We start from the raw sequence: 16,927 nt of genomic DNA on the forward strand, positions 1-16,927 counted from the left end.
TTCCAGGTTCTTAATGCCCAGGATGAGTAGTATCTGAAACAAACACAGTAATTGCACACTCATGTTCTGCCCCAATTTTACAAAACATTTTTTCAAACTCAACTTGCTTCACATGGCAAGAGTACAAGCACAGCTGTCCTGGTAAGAAGAGGGTCAGTTCTCATCATATAATGGTTTGGGTTGGGAGGGACCTTACAGACCGTCCAGTTCCAGCCCTCTGCCATGGGCAGGGACACCTTCCATTAGATCAGGTTGCTCAGAGCTCCATCCAACACGGCCTTGAACACTTCTAGAGATGGAGCATCCACAGCTTTTTTGAGCAACCCGTTCCAGTGCCTCATGACCCCCACTGTCAAGAATTTCTTCCCATTATCTAACCTAACTCTACTCTCAGTTTAAAGCCACTGTGATGCATTTCTCAAAGACGTCTAATTCCTGAGGACTTTTGAAAAGGTAGAAATTTCAAATTGTCTCAAGCCACCACTAAACAGAATAGTTTGTTTTCTTGATGTGTAAAAAAAAATAGGCATCATTCCTGATAGGAGCTTTCAGTGCAATAAATGTAAATATTCGGATAATTTCTGAACTTAACACTGCAACACCAAAGCAACAACATGAATACACTGTTTTCTTTCATGAAAAAGAAAGCCCATTTGTGCATTTCAAACAATGGAAAAGCTTTGTCAATGAAACTGGCCTTTGGAAGAAACATACATAACATAACACCAGGAGTTAACCCCCTGTTTTGAGTGCAACTCCCTTTCTAAAGAACACTTGTTTTGGGTTTTGCTGCTTTTTATTTCAGTCATCTACTTGAAAATGAAACAAATGTACCATTGGTGCCCTAGGAAGTTAATATGTATAACAAAGACTCTATTTAAGTTGTCTTACACGGCCATTCTGAAAGAGCATTATAATTCAACATAAAAAGTATCAGCTCCTTCTGCAAGAGCGAGATATAACTGGATCATTACAAATAGGAACACTAACATTTTCTACATAAACCCCAGACACGTGGAAAACAGCTCCGGGAAGTGAGCTGCAAAGTTCATGATTCACTGGTTGTAGTCAGCATGGATTCAGCAAGGGGAAGTCAGACTTGAGCAACCCTCTGCACTGAAATGACTGCCAGGAGCTGAAGGGAGAGCAGCAGATGCTGCCTGCCGAGACCTGAGCGAGGCCTCTGACATTCCCCCAAAAGATCCTGGTTAATGATGATGGGCAGAGCATGCCCTCAGCAAGGCTGCAGGTGACACAAAACTGGGAGTGGCTGATACACCTGTGGGTCTTGCTGCCATCCATAGGGATCTCTGCAGGCTGGGGAAATGAGCTGTGGAGGAACAGTCCCATACACTGATACATACACTGGTAACACCCTGGGACCATCCAGATGGAATAACCCCCTTGTAGAGAAGGCTCTGGGATCCTGGAGTTGAACAGGAGCCAGCAGTGTGCCCCAGACCAGGTTGATGGCGGGGGCAGCACGAGCAGGATGACAGAGGTGATCCTTCCCGTTACTCACACAGGAGCAGTGCCCAGTTCTGGGCATCCCAGCACCCAGTGTGAGACACACAGACATAGCTGGCAGTCCAACTAAAGGCCACAAAGGCATTCAGGGACTGCAGCACCTCTCTTACAAGGACAGGATGAAGCAGCAGGAACTGTTTAGCCAGAAGAAAGCTCAGGGAGACTCTTATGAACACTTATCATCATCTGAAGTGGGGGTGCAAAGATGGAGCCAGGCTCTTGTCAGTGATGCCCAGTGACAGGACAAGAGGGAGTGGGCACACACTGGAACCCACAAGGTTCCATCTGAGCACAAGAACATACTTTTACTGTGAGGCTGACTGAGAACTGCAGCAGGTGGCCCAGGGAGACAGTGTCCTTCCTTGGAGATCCAAAACCATCTGGACATTGTTCTGGCCAACAAGACCTAGACAGGATGGCTGGAGCAGGGGGCTTGGACAACGTGACTTCCAGAGGTCCCTCTCAACCTCAACCAGCCTCTGAGTCTGTGAATAAACAAATACACAGAAGTTTTGGAAAAATGGCAAATTTATTTTTTTTTAAATATAAAAAGATCATGAACTGCATAGAAGTATGACTTCAGTCTTCTGAAAATGTTACTCAGCATTCATTCACACTTGGAAAGTCCCAGTAATATGGCACGACACAAAACAGACTAACAGTTGCCTACAATGTATGCATTTACATTCAATTGGAGTTAATTTGCATAACAATATTTTAAAATAAATCAAATGCACTTATCCAAACAAAGTCTAATTCAAAGTAAATTTTAAGTACATATAAAATACAAATAAAGTCTTCAAAACTTTAATTCTTTGGATAAAACAATTTTTCAATTATTTAAAGATAAGTTACCTCTATAGTAGTAAGAAATGTAAACATCAGATACCATGATAAAAATCATAAGGAATAACAGCTTTGTCATAAAGTGCTGGAATAAGCTATCAGCTTTATTTTCCAGATGCTAAAAAATAATTGTAATTTCCATTCAGGAATATTTAGGAATAATTTTAAATTATAACAATTTTTTTAAACATTCTTCTTTACCTTTATCTACACAGCTTTTTAGCATTTTCTTCTTTATCTCAAGTAAACTTTAACTTCTACATATATATCAAAAAATCTGTGGTTTTAACTTACCCAGTTCAAACTGGAATCCATGATGGTGGAAAAAAATCAAAAGGTCAGTAAGACTCAACTGGGAAAAGCCAAGGACTTTGGAAAGTAAGGGAGTAAAGTACCTGAGCACAATCCAACAGCTGCCTCCTCCTGCAAAGTAATTCTGTAATTATATATACAATCAGTACCACTGAAAAAAGCTCCATGAGAATTCATACACAGGGGAGACTGTGTGGTTCCCTCACACCCGGCTATCAGGGCTTTGTCTCTGCTGAACAAACCCATTACTTCATTTCACATGAAATTAAGGCTTGAAGAACTTTTCCTACTGACAAACACAAGCTGAAAAGTTTTACATGCCTTACACCTCTGCTTTCCACTTGTCCACGTGAGCATTCCCCCAAACCAAGATATCAGTCCTGAATCGCCCCATATGTTAAGGTGACACCTTATATTGAAATCTGTTTGGGAAAAACCTGCTCTTTCCTTGTGTGAAGAAAGATAAAACACAACCTTTTACCACCCATCAGGTTCACCTCTCAATCATATTCCAAAATGCCAATCTGCCTGACTACTGAAAAATCCACAGGCACACTTGAAAAGGATTATCAGATTGTGGTATTTTATTACAGAAAACAAATCCAATTTAAAGACAATTAAATTTAAGCTTTGAAGAGTGGAAAATCCCAAAATATTTCAAAGTGGCATTTGCTTTCAAAATATCTATGTGAGTTTTAATAAATTCACTGCCCAAAAGGCTCCCAGCATCTGATATGATTAAGGGGCTTATTTTATGAATATTAGTTTCAGGCTGTTAAGGCACAACTGGCATTTGCTCTAAGACAAAACTTGACACAGGCATTATTACCTTAGAGCCAGAAACAAGTGGAAGTGGAAGGCACAGAACTTTAAAAAAATACCACTAACCAAACCAATTTTAAAGGCTTAAAACAATTATTAGGTAGTTTGGCTTTAAATACTAACACACTGCAGTCCATTTCTCAGAGCAGGCATGAAGCTGAGTAATTATGGGCAACACTAATTGACAGCAAGATGCACTTCTACATTAGAGGGGCACAGAGAAAAGTTGTTCATTGCAGTTTCACTGGCAAAAATGGTTATTTTCAGTTTACTCAGTTTTCACTGCTTTTAGCTAGAGGCTTTGTGTTTTGGGGCTTGTTTGTGTGGGGTTTTTGAGGGGGGATTGTTTTGGTTTGTTTTTTTTTTTAACATAAGGAAAAATCAGTACAGATAGATTATACTATTTCAAAAGTTTGATAAAAACAAACCACCAAGTTCAAATATTCACATCAGCATAGGAACCTCATCTTCAAACGTAATCTATGGTAAGAAGCCAAGACCCACAAGCACTGACAATATACCTGTTTTCTCTACCAAGTGTTGCAGGGATGCAACACAGCATAACCACATAGAATATGCACAATAATGCCCAAGTAGACCAGATCTATAAGGCAGAACTACTAGTGATGCTAGAGGGAAAACAGGTTTCCAAATGCCCCAACAGATGTACCATAGTTCCAAATCATACCAAATTTAGCCTCTATTTAAAGTGGTGAGAATGGTAGCAAGCAACTCCAATAAACCAGCAAGATTCAGCCTCCCTTCTTCCCTTCCCAATTTCTTACTAAGGGTAGTCCTAAAAGCATGCATGTGTTCAACCACTGTTTGGCAAAGACTACATTTAACTCACTTGCAGGTTTCAGTTTGTTTGCTCTAGCATCATCTTTTGACTAGAACTTGAAAAGTGCAAAAATATTTAATTATATCTTCTTAAAAAAAATAATTCATTTTATTGGCACAACTCCAATTCCTCAGGAGTTAAATCCACTGCCAGCAATGGATAGAAAAGGAGGCACCAGTATAAAAGAATCAAAGTGCATTTCCAGTTTGCCAATGCTGCATGAATTGGCAAGCCAGAACCTTTCTTTCACCACTGGAACAGACTATGCTGAATGCATTTCATGAAAAGTCTGTATCACACATTAACACACAAAGTCTGTCACGAAGTCTTGGGGATACTGCAAAGAATCATCGAAGCGGAAGCGTTTGGAGAGCGTACTGCTGTCCTCTGGAATGTTCTCCTTGTCCTCCTTGTCGCTGCAGCTACCACTGCAGCAGGATTTTACACTCCGCTCTTCTGAGCACTTTGTGGTGTGTCCTGGCAGCTGAGAGGAGCAGCAAGTTTCTTCAGGGCTGCACAGGAGCGTGAGCTCCCCTTGCTGCAACCACGAATGGGAGAGACAGTCCGCTGCAGTGGGCCTGTCCCTTCGGGAGGAGAAAGGGAAAGGTGCTCAAGTTAATTTCACCAGTACTAAAAATCTAAAATAGTTCTGATTCTAAAAATCCCAAGCAAAATTGACACTGAAGAGTCAATATTGGTGTGTTTTCACTCCTACCTCAGCTGCTACAAGTATTGGGTACACGCACCTAAACTTAGTTGATGGATTACCCTAAAGCTGGTAAGCTTTCACCAGAACAAGGAATAAAATTCCTGGGAATGTTTTCAACACAGTCCCTTGGAATGTTTTCAACATGGTACACATAAATGGGCACTTGTTTTTGCTTTTAAAGTCATATGTTTTATACAGACCATAAATAGTGAGCCTCATGAATATTCAGTCATTACACTTTTAAGGATAGCCAAGTTAACAGGATGTCATCAACTCTGACATTTTCTATTGTTTTACTCTTGCAGTTCATCTAGCATAAACCCTTCAAATTGTAGATCCTACAAAACAAACCAGACTTAGAAAATTGCTCCTCTGGATAACCTAGTACAGTGCTACTACAAGTTTTAATTGTGTTCTGCATTGTTAACTTCCACAGAACTTGGCAGAAAACTGGCTCCAATGCAATAGAGCCCACTACTTGTCCTTAACTCTGCCGGAACATGGGAATATTTTTCACTCAGAAAAGTGTAACTTTACAGCGTTAAACTCTGTTTAAGAGTTTTCCTCTTAAAATTCAAGGAGGTGTAGTCATCAAGAGTTGGAATGGGGAGAAAAAAAAAAAAAGGCAGCTTATTGAGTATATAATGAAGATTATCTAGATGCCCAGAAGAAAGTGAGTAGTAATGGTGACAGAATGTCAAATTCCCCACAGGTGCACACTAAGAGTTATCAAAGCAGGTTCTTCATCATTGATTCCTTTTTTCTAGGTGCTCCACAAATATGAAAGATAAGATTCCCTCATGATACTGGTGTTTTGTGAATCATTTCAGATCCTGACAAACCATGCATGTGAGATGTTAAGACAGGAAGGACTCTTCAGACATGCTTTATATGGAGTCCTTATTGCCTCAGAGCAGCCACTTCCCAGGAATCACCTCCTATCCAAGAGCCTCTCTCAGCCAGGCAGGCTCACTTCTGCCTGCTGGAGGCTCTCTGAAGCTGACAAGGATTACTGTCTCACCCCACAGGTGACAATATCTAGCACTGCAATCAATAATACCTGACCAGCTCACTTCTCAAAGTCCAGCTGCTTTGCAAGGTCTTGATTAGAGTCTGAACTGAAGAATGCAGAGTTAAGGGAGCCTTAACTCTTCTTAACTCTTCATTTTTCTTAACTCGGCTTTGTGCCTTACAAACAAAAAAATTTCACTTTGGATTGAGAACATTTTTAGAAGACTGAACAAGGCAAAGCACTGCCAAGTATAAGTATATAATAAGAGATGCATTTAAGTAAAAAGATAAAGGTAAGTCAGGAAACAAGAAAGCACTGCAAAGAGCACTGCCTTTCCAAACTACAATAATTACAGAAAAGAATGTGACTTTTCTAGAGTATGCTTTAATAAAATCTTTAAAAATCTGTCATCTGAATGAAAACATAAATAAACTCAAACTAAAAAAACTCAAAGAACAAGCCTGACTAACAATAATGTTGTCTGTAACAATAACAAAAATAATATCTGACAATTTTAGCCAGCCATTGAATCCAAGATTCACACTTTATGGAAAAGCATGAACCTGCACTTTTAAATATCCAGTTGAAAATACCAATGCATTGTGAAGTATCCAGCTGATCTTATCAGTGACATGAAGCACAAACTAACCTTTTCTAGGTGCTCCACAAATTTAGGGTTCTTGCCGGGAGGAGTTTGCTACTTACTCTGGATTTTTTATGAGAAGTTTTTGAATGAAGTCTTTTGCAGGCTGTGAAACTGATGAAAATGTTTCTTCTGAATAATCCACGTTAACTTGAGATATATTAAGGTAAGTTTCTTGAACATCAGCTCCCACAAATGGAGATTCTTGTGTCAGCAGCATGTATGAGATGACACCGATGTTCCTGAGATAAGAACACAATGTATAAACCTACTAGAGAACTTAAACAATACATCTTGCATATGTTTACTGTGCTACAGATCAAACTTCCTGACATATCCCACACTCAGAATTACAGCAAACATGCTACACCTCAATTTTATGTGATTCAAGCATGACTGCACACACAAGGAAAGGTATGTGTGTGTATGTATCTCAATGAAAGAATTATCGAAAATTGTTTAGTTTCAATATACCCTTTTCTTCCTACTGAGATTGTTAGGAAAAGGAAATACCATTTTTACACAGCCCACTCTTGGGCAATTCTGGATAACAGAGCTGCAGAAAAGACACTTTAATCTGCATGCAAATAAAACCCATCCTTCACTGTAATTCTGGATGACAGAGCAAAGACTTTTAATTAACCTCTGTGTACATTTGACACCTGAGCTGTGTTACAATCTCTTCTAGATGAGATGTTTCTCCCAAGAACATGAGCACCACATCATGCAATCTATTATAAATCTTAAGACGGTTTCTTGATGCATAATAAAAACATATCTGTGGTCTATCTGATAGATCAGAATTTAGCACTCATTGCAGTGTGGAAATAAGCAGCTGCTGGGTTTGTCATTGTGAGCAGAGTGTCAGTAGGGTTTTTTTATGTTTTTCCACAATAGCAGGCAAATAATACATGATTAAAAAAACATTAATGAACAGATTTAGTTACTATTATGAGTTGAGGATTTCAAAGGAGCAATTAGCAATTTTCAACAGTGAATTTTAATTAAGATGCTGAAGAGTTCATGTTTTAAAGGAAACATTTCAAAAACTAGTCTTTAATATAGTTCATAAAATTAAAAAGCCATAAAAAGTTGTGGGTCAGTTCAAGGTACTTGTCATTTTTTATGATTCATTCTGCAAATATTTCTCTAAAAATAAAAAGTAGGAAGTTTGCATCCTTCTTATAATTTGTATAAAAAAATATTTAATGATGTAGAAGTGGGGAGGGAAGTATCCTAGAGTAGCTAATACCTGAAGCATGTCATCCAGGAGTAAGTAATACCTAAAGTATGTTATCCAGCCACTGTTACTCCCTCAGAACAAACACCTATTCTCTACAGGCTCAGAAGCCACCTGCATTCCCCACTAAGTGTGCAACAGACCCATAAACTCCTGCAAGCCCCAAGTTATATCCTGAGGCCGCCTTCTCCTCCCCTCCTTCCCTCCCTCTTTCAGCCAGCCCACCAACAGAAGAGGATTCTCGGAAGCCAGATGAAATTGAATCAGGCCCTTAGATTGTTAAGGGGTAAGTAAAATGAAGCTAAAACCTACCACATGTCTGTAGCTGTGGTAATGGGATCATAGTTCAGGATTTCTGGAGCTAAGGAGATGGAAAGAAGAAAAATGCTTTAATAAATATGTTATTCAAATGGCCTTGAATCATACATTACATTTCTGGCATTCTTTTGCCAACCATTATTGAGATACTCAACATGTAGTTTCAGTAATTAGGTTTATTATTTCCAAGCCATAAGGGTGGCAAACAAGTTGTTTCCATTTGCCTAGACACGGATGTTTACTTGGTTCACACCAAAGTGGCTCTACACGGCCTGAAGTTTATCCAGGTTCCAAAATGGGTTCCAATCAGATGCATGCACGTCAATTTTTCTCCTAAGAGGTTTTGAATTATACAGCTTTTTAAGGGGAAGGCATAAACCCTTCAGCATGTTAAAACTGCAAAACAAGATGACCAAGCCAGTGTTAAGATCAGTGGCTGTTAGCATAGGCTAGGTCGCAAGTTACTCACTGCAGAACGAAGTGCTCTTAACATTGAGTGTTGGCAAATCATGAAGGAAACTTGTCCCTCAGAGAAGGGTAAGTGTTAACAGCAATCTTTCCCTTTCCAAGGAGTATTTTAATCTCATTAAATCATCATATTGAATAACACTGAAGATGTTACATTAATTCAAAGAACATTTTTTTTGTGCATGCTAATGTTGTATTTCAATTCTAATTGGAACAATTTAACAGCCGGTATCCCAGCAAATACTACGGTATAAAATCGAGAGGTGCACTTATTGATAGAATTTGGGATTTTTTGGTGCAAATATTTGTTGACTGCTCTTAAAAAAGAACAGTTCAAAACATGTTGTCCTGTCCTGTGACCTTCTTTATCAGATATTAAGCTGCTAAGTGTGCTATGTGAACTGTTCCTGTTTCTTCAAAAGCCCACACAGATGTTGTGAAGTTGCCTTCCCCTACCGAGATACTCTGTTGTTCCCATGATCTGCCGCAGTTCATTGGAATTCTCAAGTTTCCGGGACATCCCAAAATCTACAATTTTTACATCACCAAGAGGATTGAGACTGCTCAGCAAAATATTTTGAGGCTAGAATAGAAAATATTGCATTTGTAATTAATAAAATACAATCTGAAAAAAAAGGCTAATGTACTAAATAACATTTCAGCTTCTAATATGCAATCATTATTGCTAAATATTTATTATACTTTAAAAATATTTAATCTCTATCCTTTTAATCTCATTTTAATATAATTTAATCTCCTTTTTTTGTCATCTTTTTATGTATTAACCAAATGACTTCAATGAGTACAATAAATTGAAAATAAAATGCTAACACAAAGCTTGCTGCAGCCTCACCTTCAAATCAAGATGAACAATATTGTTTTCATGCAAGCAGCAAAGTCCTTCAAGTATTTGCCTGATAAGCCTTACAATATCCCTTTCACCAATTCTGTCATCCAGATCTGGGACACACAAGTCAAATATTTCTCCTCCAGCAGCACTGAAACACATTAAAGAACACCTATGTATTAAGTTTATATTTTGAAGCTTAAGTGAGGAAAAATATTTTCAACAGCACATATTCATCTAACATATATCTGTAATATCAGAGAGGCCAGGAATAATTTTTTTTTACACATTTACACTAAAACACTTAATATAAACACTTAGAAAAGGGAAAAAAAAATCTGATTATGATTTTTCTTTCCTTATAGCCTCTAAAAGCAGTTGAGACAGCAAAAAGCTCCTTTGACTGGTACCCTCATAATTCTCTGGTTGGTCCCCTCAAGCAAGTTGGAAGATGCCTTCCAGAAGCTGAGTTCTATCATCAGTCCCTAATCAAAGAAGCCTTTCTTTTCAAGTCAAATCTAAAATTTCTTCCATGAGACCAGTTCATAAATAATGCAGAGCAGTGTAAAGCAGCATGGAAATATCTGTGTTCCTGTGGTTTATGAGTTATTCCTACACTTGGCTGCAGTGTCAGCTGTCTCCTTTCAGGCTGGGTTTGAGATCATTACTCAGCCTGCTCTGAGTGCCTGAAGTTTCTCTCAAAGATGAAAGGCTTCCTCAAAACTACAGATTGCTGAGGCTAAACTTCATTGCTAACAAAATAAGAGTCTATTAAGAAGTCAGACAACGGACAAAAGGAATGAACACAGCCACAAACCCGCTGAGGTTACGGGAGGTGGCAGTAATGCCCCACCCAGGTGACTTTGTGGCAACGTGGACATGAGGGGATGGGCAGAGGACACCATGAATTTCAGCTCTCACAAGGTTGTCAGCTCCCACAGTATTCCTGTGCTCAAGCTGTATTACACCCATATTTGATGGTGAGCACCCAGATGGGCAAAGAGCTGAAAGCTCTGCACTAAAGGATTTGCACAAAAAGCCTTAGAACAGCAAATAATATGTTAGGGGTCATCTAGTTCCAGGGGAAAAAGGCTTTTTAACATGAAATCTAGCTAAATGCCTTCAAGTTTTCCAAATATATATATCATGATGTATGGAGACCACCATTTACAGCACTTCAAATACTTTGTACACAAAACTTAAAGCTTAGAAAGAATTCATTTCACAGGCTGTATTTTTCTTCCTTACATTCCACACAAAAAATTTACACATACAACAAGTATGATACATGATTCAAATTCAATTCCCAAATTAAACTATTTTTTTCAGGGCTAATAAGGTTTGGGGACATGTGTAAAAAATATGGGAATCTTTTAGGAAACTGCTCCAAAAGTCAGTTTTAAAATAACAAAACTACTAAATTCAGGAGTTTAAAACAAACTAACTAACTGTAAGCCTTCAGTCACCAAAAGTGTTAACTTGAAGTTCACAGGCATGGATATGCTCAACCTCTTTGAAATCTGTGTACTTGGTATCAGTGACTTTTTTTTTTGGTGATTTAAGTTGCATCAAAGCACTCAGGACCTTCTATGGTAATCCAATAACATTTCCAGTCACCTTGCCTGAAACATTCTTAAAGGAAAAAAATACTATATATATATATACTATATATAGTATATAGTATACTATAACGAAAGATTAGCATAATGTATATAGGGTACTGTTGCAATTCTTCTTGGCATTCAGGCAATTCATGCAAAAAAATTAATACATTGAAAGATTTTTTTTTTCCTACAGACATGGAATATGTGATGAAGACATACTTACTATTCCAACACTAAGATGATCTCATTTGCTGTTTCATAGACTTCATGGAGATTAACTATGCGAGGATTGGATTTCATTAACTCAAGGACAGCAATTTCATGCAGAATCTCTGCTTTGCAGTCTTGACCTCGTCTTCTTTTCTTTAAGAATTTAGCTGCATACTCTTGGCCTGTGGATTTAGCTACACATTTTCTCACCACAGCACATCTTCCTCTACAAAATAAAATGGAAAGCACTGAGATGCAGGAAATCACAAGTGTATAAATTAATATCAGAAATAAGAAGACAGAAAATAATTGGAAACAAACAAAAAAATGTATTGGGAAATGCCATGCTTGGCCTGCTCTTGCACTGTTTCCTGAACATTCACTTGCAGGCACTGTAGAAGGATACTAAGCTAGACGAAGCTCTGGTGCAACCCAGTAAAATTCCCTTTACACAGCCTAGCTAAACATTAAATCAGAGTATCAAGTTACAGGGACATTCTCACTGTCAGGTCACAGAATAATTCAGTTGGAAAGGATTTCTGGAGGTCTTTAAAAACCTCCTGCTTAAAGCAGGGCCAGCCATGAGGTCTTACCAGGCTGCCCAGAGCTCTGTTCAGGTTGGCAAGATATTAGAACACCCTCAACCTCATTACAACACCTACAGGACAAAAACAAACAAAGCAAACCCCTGTGAAATGCAGAGAATGAACAGAGAAAACAAAGCACATTTAAATGTATGGGTGGGGCAGGAGGTTTTCAGTGAAAAAAAAAAAAATAAAATGTAGTCATAAAGAGAATTTCCTTCCACAAACCATGTACTACTGCTACAAAAATCCCAGGTATCTACAAAATGTTTCAAAACATCTTAATAGGAAAGCACCCACTAGTTAGCATTCTCTTCCTCAATTACACTTAGACAAAGTGCGGTGCTTTATTTCCTAGCCAGCTGTTTAGGTATGGAAACAAAACCATATTTTGGCAAAGAAATGTTTTTAGAAGAAAACCACATACTGTAGTTAAAATATCAAGCTGATCTTTTAAAAAATTTGGAGGAAAAAATGCACTTTTTTTAAAGCCAAGTTATAAACTCCTGAAAAAAACAATTTCATAACCGCTAATATGGCATTCCCAGAAATGCCTGTTTGCATACATGCAATGTGTTCTCAAATGGTACAAGAAGCCTTATTTACAAAAAACAACTTGAAAGGCTGCAATAAACTGTGAGTAAAGTTCTAAAAACAGCATCAAGCTATGTACAAAGTGCACAATCTACATTTATCTCTTAAAAAAAACCCTGTCTATTTTTTGTTACCACAGCATACTAAGAACAAACACAATGCAACAGGTCAGAACGAGCTGTGCTCTTTAACTAACTCTTTAGCTATCTGAGCTGTGCTCTTTAAACTAAATTAGCTTCTTTAGTAGAAAACACCACATTGCCTTTCAGGCTTTCCTTTTTTTCTGGTGCAAAAATCCCAGTGCTGAAAAGGAACATTTCTTGGAAAAAAAAAAAATATATTTTTTGAAAAATATCTAGATTTCAGTATTTAATCAAAACAGGGATGAGCATCTCATGCAAAAAATCGATTTTCATTTGCAAATAATTGTACAAAGGTGCCTAAATTATTAAATAGTTAAAGATGACTTTGAATCATAGTGCTATAACTTAAAAATAAATTCAACAAAACAGGCCTTCTGTCATCATTTATTTCAACATCAATTAGTTGTAGATTTTCTCGATCCTCTTTTGAAAAGCAGTAAACTTTAGAGGTGAAAGTTACTTAGTCTGATACATGCACACTTCACCTTAGCAACTACCTGTAAGCCTGAAACGGCCACGTCCTTTCCCAATTGTTAACCCAGCTCATTACTGCAGAGCATTTGTAGTTACTGAGCTCAATTTCATAATGTACCCAAGCTGAAAACACTCTCCCCTCCAGCTCACATTCTCTTTTTAGCATCACGTCAACCCTGCCAGCCATGAAAGTGTCTCTAAAATTAACAAAGGGGAACCAGTTTAGTTTCATGAGAACTGCAAGATCTTCCCCAGCAGTTTTGGCACATCTTCCTTGTGGCTGCTGTGCGTTTAACAACTTTGAAGGGTTAGTGATATCTCCAGATTTGAGATGTAAGAATTTCCTTCCACTCATTTATTAGCAGTGTTCCAATTAAGGCAAAAATTATGGCAAAAAATAAGACAAAAATGTGTTTTAGAGCTGTGAAAATTGCTCCAGAAACACAAGAAAGTCAGCTCGGAAGTGCTGCACTGACGCAAGTGGAGCAGTTCCCACTCCTTGCCTGTGCAACCATCCCCCTTCACAACCCAGCTCTGCAAGAAAAACTGATTTCAGGATGTTTTCATATCTCAGCTCAGAAACCACAGAAATTTAACTACTTCAAAAGAAGCCAAGCCACGCACACACCAGGGACAGAAGTACTTAAGCCACTAAACAGAACCTAACCTGCCAGCTTCATGAGTCAGTGTCTTAAATACCAAAGGACCCAACAGATAAGGGTGTGGGAGAAAGAAATGGGGCTTGGGAAGCTTAAGCAGAGAACAAGAGAACTATTTACTACATAATCTCAAGAGGAAAAAGAAAATTGCAAGTGAAAATTAAAGCATACTGAACCATTGAGAGAGATTACAAAGAAAAGAGGGATTTTACATCACTTAAAAAGCATTTATACACTTAAAAACATGAAAAAATACACAAGCAGTTAGTCCAGGAGAAATCACAAATATGTTTGTAAAACAGAGCTCTGCTTCTGTTTTCTTTGCATTTTGGCATTTATTTTGTTATGCCTGGTTTTGCATGCACAGAAAAAATAAAAAACTCTGTTCTGGAATTCACACAAAATCTACACTTTTGTTTGCTTTAGACATCATCTCACAAGTATGTAGAGTCTGAAAATCCAGCGTTGGAACAATACCTGAGTTCTAGAGGGTGCTGCATATAAACTGCTTCTGTAGAGCTTAGAATTCAAAAGCAGAGCTGACAAAAGTTAAGAAAAGAAGAAAAGTTATGGGCTGTAATCTGCACTTGTATAAAAGTGTACCAGATAAAGCACATGCTAGGAAAAAAAAATAAAAATAAAAAGAGAACAATGAAGGCTGAAGAGCTCACAAACCACATGCAGAAGAGCATCTCTGCTGACAAAAAGAGCTGTGGGGCAAAGGATCCTTATGCAGCACAGCAAGGCACAGCTGTGAGACTGACCCGGCCCACTTCTTCAGGGAGCTGGGAAACACGATCACAGCATCATGTTTGCATGGTTTCACACCCAATTCACTGAGTATTTTCAAGGCATGAACTAACCCAGTGATTTCAATACACATATTCACCTATATGTCTGAAACAGCATCATAAATACCAAGAGTTTGGGTGCTTTGATATTTTATTTCCTATTTTACTGTTACAAACTAGAGCAAGGGAAGCAGGCTGCAAAACTGCTCTGAAACAGCAGCTTGTTTGAAACTCAGTTTAACTGCCTGAGGTTGGAAAAGGGAGAGAAAAGGTCCTTGTTTTCTCAGAAAACTCACCCAAACACCTGGAACAACCAACTCAAAATCCTCATTCTTTGTTTTACAGTGTCATCTCTTGTTTAGGCCACGCCCCTGGAATCTATGTGGGTTAGGCAGGGAAACAAAGATAATCCCAAATCTACATGCCTATGAAAACCCTCCAGATCTCTCTGACATAGAAAATGCTGGCAACTTATGCCTTGCTGTCCCTTTTCCTTTTCCCTAAAGAACCCACTGTGAAACAAAGAAGGGGACAGGAAAGGAGAGGTGCATACTTCCTTCTTCATCTCTTACCATAAAGGTTTGCTTCATTTTACAGAGAATTTTCTTGCAGCAGAAATTCCTCTTGCTCAAATAAAATAAATAGGAATAATCTTACCTTCCTAGCTCTTTTGATTCAAGCATATAAAAATTGTGGAAGTTTTCTGTCTTGAATGGTGTGTGCAGAGATGTGGCCAACAAGCCAGAAAGGCTTTTATTCTCCAGCTTTCTCCTCGACATTGTCAGGAGCTCTTCTACAAGCCACCTGCTGAAGCAAAACAATTAATAGCTTTGGAAACTCCACAGTAACAGCATGAGAAAGTATACAAATACTACAGATACTACGAATTTAGGGCTATAAAACTATAACAGCCAGAACTTTGTTCAGTAGCAGCCTGAAAACAACACATTTAATCACTAAAAATAAAACCTGAAAGGAATATTAATCAGGACATGCTAATTTAATAATGTAAACACTTGAGATAAGTTGGGGTTTTTTCTCCCTGGAGCACATCCATAAGATACTAGGGATAAGCTTTAGTTCTAATAAAAATGCTAATAGCTACTTAACTATTAATGAGATGTACCTTTTTTAAATCTTTCTGAAACTCCTCTCTGGATTCTGGCTAACTTTCACACTTCCCTTAAGCTTACACTTTTAACAGATATTTGTTCCTGGGGGAATTTACCAAAACTTCTTCCTGTTTGTTAATTGCAGAATGGCAGGAGGACAAAGTGGTGTCCTTTTCCCAGTAGGAATATTCACATTTGTTATTCGGCCCACTCATAGCTCCTCTAAGTTTCCTTTTTAAGGCTGAGTTAATTGTCAGAGAGAAGCATGAATGGACAAGGTCCTCTTTGCAAGTTCAGATCATTTAGAATCAAATGATGTAGTAATCCTGATTAAATTACCTTAATAAACCAGTAGAACAGCACATTATGAAGATACACCCACCCACATAATTTCTACTACAGTGAAAAAAAAAAAACCAAAACAACAATACCAAACCAAATAAAAATACTGGGGTTTGGTATTCACATTTACAGGCCTGAAGCATCTCTTCAGGTGAAATGCAAAAGCAAGTCAGAAAAAGGTTACTGAAGGATAGCAGAAGTAGTAATTGGTGGCTTCTTTAAGTTAAAGAGATTTACCTTTATTAGTGAAAGAAAGAAAAAAGGGGGAAATTACAATTCAGAGACAGCAAACTCACAAAAATACACTTGCAGTTTAAATGAGAGAAATGCACTGTCAGACACTTCTGGGGACACTCAAACTAGTTATGATCCAAATGTAACCCAGTACCCATCCAGCATTGTTCACATTCCCATGTGGGATGGAACATGGATATTCATATTAGAAATATTTTGGATTCAAATCATCATACATAGTTTAGCAGGGAAAAGACCCAAACTACATAGTTTAAAAATATCTTCAAAGCATCATCTGATATGCAGGAAATAGCTTCTTTAAGAAATTATGAAAAGGTCACAATACAATATAATACACAAATCTTTGACTCACTCTGTAACAAGCAAGCATTCCTCCTCCCACAATTATATGACAGTTTACCATTTAAGAGGACGATTTTGATGTCTGAAATTTTACATGCCTCTCTTTAGGGCTGTACTCACTCGGTAACTTTAACCCCTAAACTGTATCTTTGTCCTACCGTACTTCAGTAGAAAACCATTTGTGTTCGATAACTGGCCTCATTAATTGTGAGTTTACTATTATCAGGTTTAT

General features: G+C 38.0%; 1 protein-coding gene across 6 annotated transcripts in view; it reads right to left on the reverse strand.

The window, feature by feature from the left end:
- Positions 1–2,037: 2,037 nt before the first annotated feature.
- The window catches only part of HECW2 (HECT, C2 and WW domain containing E3 ubiquitin protein ligase 2), a 167,102-nt gene continuing 152,212 nt past the window's right edge, over positions 2,038–16,927 (reverse strand). For 4 of the 6 annotated variants that reach the window (XM_015634347.1, XM_033515891.1, XM_015634348.3 and 1 more), the window contains 7 exons: positions 15,302–15,448; positions 11,413–11,625; positions 9,592–9,736; positions 9,195–9,321; positions 8,265–8,313; positions 6,775–6,954; positions 2,038–4,932 (listed from right to left, as the gene is read on the reverse strand). In XM_015634347.1, the coding sequence (XP_015489833.1) occupies positions 4,650–4,932; positions 6,775–6,954; positions 8,265–8,313; positions 9,195–9,321; positions 9,592–9,736; positions 11,413–11,625; positions 15,302–15,448 (1,144 nt within the window). In that variant the 3' untranslated portion in view covers positions 2,038–4,649. Of the gene's footprint in view, positions 4,933–6,774; positions 6,955–8,264; positions 8,314–9,194; positions 9,322–9,591; positions 9,737–11,412; positions 11,626–14,330; positions 14,393–15,301; positions 15,452–16,927 lie in introns of those variants that run through there. The other 2 variants (XM_015634352.2, XM_015634349.1) reach the window with 2 other exon arrangements.

This window comes from Parus major, chromosome 7 (genome assembly GCF_001522545.3).
Source record: "Parus major isolate Abel chromosome 7, Parus_major1.1, whole genome shotgun sequence".
Lineage (NCBI taxonomy): Eukaryota > Metazoa > Chordata > Aves > Passeriformes > Paridae > Parus > Parus major.